The sequence below is a fragment of the Gadus morhua genome, chromosome 18 (assembly GCF_902167405.1).
Source record: "Gadus morhua chromosome 18, gadMor3.0, whole genome shotgun sequence".
Classification (NCBI taxonomy): domain Eukaryota; kingdom Metazoa; phylum Chordata; class Actinopteri; order Gadiformes; family Gadidae; genus Gadus; species Gadus morhua.
In genome coordinates this window covers 1,620,856-1,628,355 of record NC_044065.1, presented here as the reverse complement: position 1 = coordinate 1,628,355, position 7,500 = coordinate 1,620,856, and the positions used below count along the sequence as shown (strand labels likewise).

Below are 7,500 nucleotides of genomic sequence, written 5' to 3'. Positions count from 1 at the left end.
ACATAGGGTGAAGGAGAGGAGGTGGAGAGAGAGAGTGAGACATAGGGTGAAGGAGAGGAGGTGGAGAGAGAGAGTGAGACATAGGGTGAAGGAGAGGAGGCGGAGAGAGAGAGTGAGACATAGGGTGAAGGAGAGGAGGGAGAAAGAGTGAGACATAGGTTGAAGGAGAGGAGGTGGAGAGAGAGAGTGAGACATAGGGTGAAGGAGAGGAGGTGGAGAGAGAGAGTGAGGCATAGGGTGAAGGAGAGGAGGTGGAGAGAGAGAGTGAGACATAGGGTGAAGGAGAGGAGGTGGAGAGAGAGAGTGAGACATAGGGTGAAGGAGAGGAGGTGGAGAGAGAGAGTGAGACATAGGGTGAAGGAGAGGAGGGAGAAAGAGTGAGACATAGGGTGAAGGAGAGGAAGGGAAGAGAGTGAGTTGTCTGGTGAAGAGAGTGCTCAGAAAGCTCTGTGAAGAGGGTGGAGTTTACTGAAGGTGCAGAACTCGACGGATGTTCCTAGTGCTTTGCTTTCCATGATGCATTAGAAAATCACATTTAGGTATCTTTAGGTCAACCCTTGTCTTAATAGTCTAACTAGTCGTACTGGTCTAGTTGGGTTCTCTGAGGTCAGCAGTCCTAGGTTTACAGGTCCTACTGGTATTCCCCTGTACAGTTTAACGTGATTTACGTTCAGTGAGGACGGTCTAAATTACAGGTCTTACTTAAAGACTTACCTATAAACAGGAATGTTTAATTTAGAGACAGGAAGGGTCTAACTTAGACAGGGATGTGTAACTTACAGACAGGAAGGTCTAACCTACAGACAGGAAGGTCTAACCTACAGACAGGAAGGTCTATCCTACAGACAGGAAGGTCTAACCTACAGACAGGAAGGTCTAACCTACAGACAGGAGGGTCTATCCTACAGACAGGAAGGTCTATCCAACATACAGGAAGGTCTAACCTACAGACAGGAAGGTCTAACCTACAGACAGGAGGGTCTATCCTACAGACAGGAAGGTCTATCCAACATACAGGAAGGTCTAACCTACAGACAGGATGGTTTAACCTAAAGACAGTGTTGGGTTAGTTAATCAAAAAAAGTAATTAGTTACTTATTACTAGTTACTTCTGTAAATTGTAATGAGATTACTTTACTAGTTACTGCACCTTAAAAGTGACTTCACTACTTATTACTTTACCTTCCTGCTTCTTAATTTACTGTGGATACATAGACAAACATCATAGCCCTATCATCACTTTAGTGTTTATTGTATAAATCTATATATAAACCATATGAAAGAATTATATCGCTTTCTGCACAAAGAAATGCCTCACTGTAAAATCCACAAACAACAAGGAAGGTTAAACTTACAGACAGGACGGTCTAACCTACAGACAGGAAGGTGTAACTTACAGACAGGAAGGTATAACTTACAGACAGGAAGGCGTGGACGATGTCAGCCTTGACGGAGCTCAGTGGTTTGTCTCTGATCACCACAAACATCTGCTCCTCTTTCTCCAAACTGATGAAGTTCCCGAACCATGACCGCTTAGCCAGTCTAAACACACAATATTGTGTTAGATGCATACGACACACATACATATACTTCCATAGTACACACATACATTTACATACATCTATGTACACACAGATACGAGTGTGTGTGTGTGTGTGTGTGTGTGTGTGTGTGTGTGTGTGTGTGTGTGTGTGTGTGCGTGCGTGCGTGCGTGCACTCGCGTGTGCGTGTGTGTGTGTGTGTGTGTGTGTGTGTGTGTGTGTGTGTGTGTTTCTTACTCTGGGCTGGACTCTGGTGTCAGACTGGACATATCCTCCGATGTTGGAACTAAAAAATGTGGGTTGACATGTTAGACGGCAATAGTAATACTTTATACCGGTATACAAATATATAAATAGTGCATGTTTAATACACAATAAACATATTGTGTATTAAACATGTTTGTATACAAACATCATATTATAATGACGTAACCCGCCCCCCAGCACACTCGTAGCCAATCAGAAAGCCTGTTTCCCCCTCCCCCCCGAGGAGGACCAATCAGGAGCCTCACCCTGCATCTTGCGGCGGTGGAAGCGCGGCGATCCCAGCAGGTTGTTCTTGAAGGAGTTGAGGCGTGTCCTCCAGTGGGCGGAGCTACTGGCCGCCAGGCCGCCGCCCCCCCCGGGGCTGCTGGGCGGGGTCAGGGACAGCGAGCCCACGCCCCCGCCCCCTTCTGCCCGCGAGGAGGAGGAGGAGGAGGAGGAGGAGGGGGGGTTGGAGGAGGAGGGGTGGTGGGGGTGGGGGTGGTGCTGGGGGGTGCCCAGGGGGGTGGGGAGGGGCGAGCCCTGGGGGGTCACCTGCGAGGGGGGGGCAGAGGGGGGACACAGGCCCTTAGTCACCGACTTGAGGATGGAGGAAGAGGAGGGGAAGAAGAAGAAACGAGGGAGGGGGGAGTGCAGGGGCGAGGGGGAGGGGGAGCAGGGGGAGTGCAGGGGGAGGGACTTGTTGGGGTGCAGCCGGCTGCAGGGGGTCTTGGTGGGGAGGGGGTGGGTCTTGGGGCTGTGGGGGGGGTGGAGATGGCGTTCGTGAGGCCGGGGTGGGCGAGGCGGAGCGCCACCTCCTGGCTTGGACTCCTTGGTGACGGGATTGGCCGAGATGGAGCTGGAAGTGACGTCTGATTGGCTGAAAGTGAAGATGGGGCTCTGGTAGGACTGGGGGGTGGTGGGGGTGGTGGGGGTGGAGGGGGTGCAGGATGGAGAAAAGAAGGGTGAAAATGAGTGGATGGAGCATGAGCATGAGATCAAGTGAGAGGAGAGGTGAACTTGCTCTCTAACGGGTCCTCATGTCATGTCACCGTCATGTTACTATGTCATGTGACTCCGTCACGTTACTATGTCATGTGACTCCGTCATGTTACTATGTCATGTGACTCCGTCATGTTACTATGTCATGTGACTCCGTCATGTTACTATGTCATGTGACTCCATCATGTTACTATGTCATGTGACTCCGTCATGTTACTATGTCATGTGACTCTGTCATGTTACTATGTCATGTAACTCTGTCATGTTACTATGTCATGTGACTCTGTCATGTTACTATGTCATGTAACTCTGTCATGTTACTATGTCATGTAACTCCGTCATGTTACTATGTCATGTAACTCTGTCATGTTACTATGTCATGTAACTCCGTCATGTTACTATGTCATGTGACTCTGTCATGTTACTATGTCATGTAACTCTGTCATGTTACTATGTCATGTAACTCCGTCATGTTACTATGTCATGTGACTCTGTCATGTTACTATGTCATGTGACTCCGTCATGTTACTATGTCATGTGACTCCGTCATGTTACTATGTCATGTGACTCTGTCATGTTACTATGTCATGTAACTCCGTCATGTTACTCGGCCATGTTGCTTTGCTAAGTAAAACCTAGTGAAAAAACTAAAATTGTATAGGCACCATGCGTGAATTGCGCAAAGTAAAATGGTGATAAAATGGGTCAAATGGAATTCCGCTCTACTGTGTCAGGTGCCGCTGTCATGTTACCCTGGCAGGTTATATGTCATGTTACTGTCATGTTACTGTCACTGTTGGAACTATTCACAACATACTACTACATTTCATAGTACATGCTACACACCATATATATCACATACTTCGTAGCACATAGAAGAGGAGAGAGAGTATGAGAGAGAAACACTGGAGATGGGTGAGATGTGTGCTGTGAGATGGCTTGGATGCTAATGTATGTAGCGTAAGCTCAGGGTGTGAGACCTGTATCTTTAGCGTTAGCGCAGGGTGTGCGTTGTGGGGAATACCTTTGGAAAACAACTTCAAACAACTTCAACATCGTACAACAATCATGTTAAAGATTTGGCCCTTAACCTGGCATTAACCTGATGAGATACTAGTTAACTGGACTTAACCTGGCATTAACCTGATGAGATACTAGTTAACCTTGACTTAACCTGGCATTAACCTGATGAGATACTAGTTAACCTGCACTTAACCTGGCATTAACCCGATGAGATACTAGTTAACCTGCACTTAACCTGGCATTAACCCAATGAGATACTAGTTAACCTGCACTTAACCTGGCATTAACCCGATGAGATACTAGTTAACTGGACTTAACCTGGCATTAACCTGATGAGATACTAGTTAACCTGCACTTAACCTGGCATTAACCTGATGAGATACTAGTTAACCTGCACTTAACCTGGCATTAACCCGATGAGATACTAGTTAACCTGCACTTAACCTGGCATTAACCCGATGAGATAACGGGACCTTTTTCTGGCCTCAACCCAGTAAGAAACTAGTTAGCCTGACCTTAACCTGGCTACAAACTGGTGAGATACCAGTTAACCTGACCCTAACCTGGTCTTAAGTGATCGGATACTAGTCAAGCTGACCTTAACATGGTGAGATCCTTGTTAACCAGAACATAACCTTAGATAGTAGGTTATCTTAACCTGGCCTGAACCTGACCTCCGTCTGACCTCTAAGTTACCTTACCTGAGGACCGAGAGACAACCTAGCATGACCTCTGACCTCAGGGTGACCTTACCTGAGGGCCGAGAGACACACTAACATGACCTCTGACCTCAGCGTGACCTTACCTGAGTGCCGAGAGACACACTAACATGACCTCTGACCTCAGCGTGACATCACCTGAGGGCCGAGGGACAACCTAGCATGACCTCTGACCTCAGCGCGACCTTACCCGGGGGCTGCTGAGGGGGCTGGAAGACAGGCCGGTCGACGCTCCGCTGACGGAACGAGATCTGCAAAGAGGTCAGAGGTCGGCCGGTCAGACATGTGTGGGCGTACATTATAGCAAACCTTCCAACCTGTGGTGCGCGTGCCACTGACGGACCACGTGCTGCGGGTGGGCCGTGGGAATTTATTATAACGTCAACGTTTGGGAACCACTGGACTAACACTGTCACTCTACATGGTGTCCACGCCCCTGCGTGGCGGGCTTGGAGACCCCTGATGTGTGTGTGTACATTAGTGTGCACATCAGAGTGTGTACCTCTGGCTGTGTGCGGCGGTGTCCAGGCCCCTGCGTGGCGGGGTGGGAGACCCCTGCTCGGTGACACTCAGCACCTCCAGACTCTTCCTCTCCGGACGACATCGCCCGTGACGACTCAGCAGGGGGGAGTCCACCCGCTTCCTGGGAGGGTCTGCTGGGTAACACACACTGTACCATGTATCCACATCTATACATACATATATGTATAGATATATATATATATTAGAGCTGTCAAGCGATTAAAATATTTAATCGTGATTAATCACATTAATGTCATAGTTAACTATTATTAATCGCGATTAATCGCAAATTATTTTTCTATGCTAAATATCCCTTGATTTTTTTGTCCCATAATTCTTCTCATTTTATTTCTCTTATCAACATGATGAAGTGCATCGGCTTGCCTTGTGCAAATGATTTTCTATTGATAACAACATTGGCATATACTGATCAAAACAGGACGATACAAAAAAAGAGCCTATAGTGCAAATAAACGACTGCTTTGAACAAATGTCATTTGAACATAGCAGTCAGGCTACTGCTTCTTTGTTTTGAGCCAAAAAAAAGTGTTGTTGTTTTGTTTTTTTTATAAAAAAATTACGTTAATCGCGCGTTAAATTTTTTAACGCCGTTAAATTTGGTTTGCGTTAACGCCGTTAATAACGCGTTTAACTGACAGCTCTAATATATATCTATATATATATGTTGATTAGGGCTGGGCAAGCTAACGCGTTAATCATGCGTTAACGCAATCTTATTTTAACGCGATTAATACAAATTGGCGCAATAACGCACATTCTTTTTTTTTTTCTTTGATTTTGAAAGGTTTTGCAGACAAAACGTCAACATTCAAATCATAAATCATCTTTGTTTTAAGTTCCACTTACTTAACATTCCATTACACTTGCAGTAAGTGACTGCCTTGTTTACAATTCCAAATCTGTGGTGTTCCGTAAGTTTCATATTCAACCCACACTGAGTGAGTCAATAAAACCCCCTCGAGATCACTTGGTCTAGATTTTGCTTAGTAAGGTCATTTGGTATGAATGATAATGTGTCATTCCTACTAATAATCTCATTAAACTTCAATTGGGATAATAATCGTGAGTTAACTCACGAATACTGTGTGATTAATCGCGCTTAAAACTTTGAATCTTTGCTGAGCCCTAATAATTATATGCATATATATATGCATATATAATACACAACTATATACACTATCCAACAATATACCAAACACATAAAATACAGACATTTATTAAACATTCAGATACGCCTTCCTAAAGAAGAGAGAGAGAGAGAGAGAGAGAGAGAGAGAGAGAGACAGAGAGAGAGAGAGAGAGAAAGAGAGAGAGAGAGAGAGAGAGAGAGAGAGAGAGAGAGAGAGAGAGAGAGAGAGAGAGAGAGAGAGAGAGAGAGAGAGAGAGAGAGAGAGAGAGAGAGAGAGAGAGAGAGAGAGAGAGAGAGAGAGAGAGAGAGAGAGAGAGAGGGGGCGTCCAGAGTTTCTCTGCTGCCACCTGCTGACGGACCCGCGTCGTTGCGCAGTGGCAGGTCCTCGTCTTCGTAGCTCGGGTAGCGCTCCTTCCTGTCCAGCAGTAGGAAGTAGATCATCTTCTCCTGGTTCTCCCTGAGGGGCGGAGAGAGAGATGACTAATGAGAATTCTAATGACAATGTTCACACTCTCTTATTCCGTCATAGTTCAGATCTTTACAGGGCATTTCCATGTTGTTCTTCTGGACCAATAATTCAAATTATCTTTTTATCACCAGTCAATCAAAGGTTATGATTTTAAATGTCAGTCTAGTGTTTTCACCACACTGGCTTTGCGAGTCCTTTTTGAGAGGAAGTCGGCTGTTCAGTAAAATCTCACACTAATTCTTAACAGACTTTTCAGAAACAGCCAAATTCCGAAAAATAAATGACTCAGAAAGAACTGGCACAGGCTCGGAAGGGCTGGGGCTCGTTGCTTTAGTCCCGATCTCAGCTCTATGTAGACTGGAGAGGTGAGCTGGACCAATCAGAGGACACCTACTGGTGAGGTCTCTGGTGAGCTGGACCAATCAGAGGAGACCTACGGACTGGGGAGGTCTCTGGTGAGCTGGACCAATCAGAGGACACCTACTGGAGAGGTCTCTGGTGAGCTGGACCAATCAGAGGACACCTACTGGTGAGGTCTCTGGTGAGCTGGACCAATCAGAGGACACCTACTGGTGAGGTCTCTGGTGAGCTGGACCAATCAGAGGACACCTACTGGTGAACCAGACCAATCAGAGGACACCTACTCGAGGCTGGTGAGGTCCCTGGTGAGCTGCTCCCGGTCCCTGAAGCAGCCCAGAGAGTGCATGCTGTCCAGGACGTCCGGGTCCAGGTCACAGCGCTCCGGGACGCGGCCCACGCAGAGCCGGCGAGGCGGGGGCTGCTCCGGACAGGGCTCGTTACGACCCCCACTGCACACACACGCATTATAAC

The 7,500-nt window shown here is 46.9% G+C and overlaps 1 protein-coding gene across 5 annotated transcripts in view; it reads right to left on the bottom strand.

Annotated features, from left to right (window-relative positions):
* The window catches only part of LOC115531176 (serine/threonine-protein kinase BRSK2), a 19,236-nt gene that overhangs the window by 5,042 nt on the left and 6,694 nt on the right, over nucleotides 1-7,500 (bottom strand). Inside the window, exons 10-16 of one of the 5 annotated variants that reach the window (XM_030340288.1) lie at nucleotides 7,314-7,478; nucleotides 6,548-6,657; nucleotides 5,031-5,181; nucleotides 4,719-4,779; nucleotides 2,054-2,693; nucleotides 1,779-1,827; nucleotides 1,419-1,542 (exon numbers count right to left, since the gene is read on the bottom strand). In XM_030340288.1, the coding sequence (XP_030196148.1) occupies nucleotides 1,419-1,542; nucleotides 1,779-1,827; nucleotides 2,054-2,693; nucleotides 4,719-4,779; nucleotides 5,031-5,181; nucleotides 6,548-6,657; nucleotides 7,314-7,478 (1,300 nt within the window). Of the gene's footprint in view, nucleotides 1-1,418; nucleotides 1,543-1,778; nucleotides 1,828-2,053; nucleotides 2,694-4,718; nucleotides 4,780-5,030; nucleotides 5,185-6,547; nucleotides 6,658-7,313; nucleotides 7,479-7,500 lie in introns of all 5 variants that reach the window. The other 4 variants (XM_030340287.1, XM_030340289.1, XM_030340290.1 and 1 more) reach the window with 4 other exon arrangements.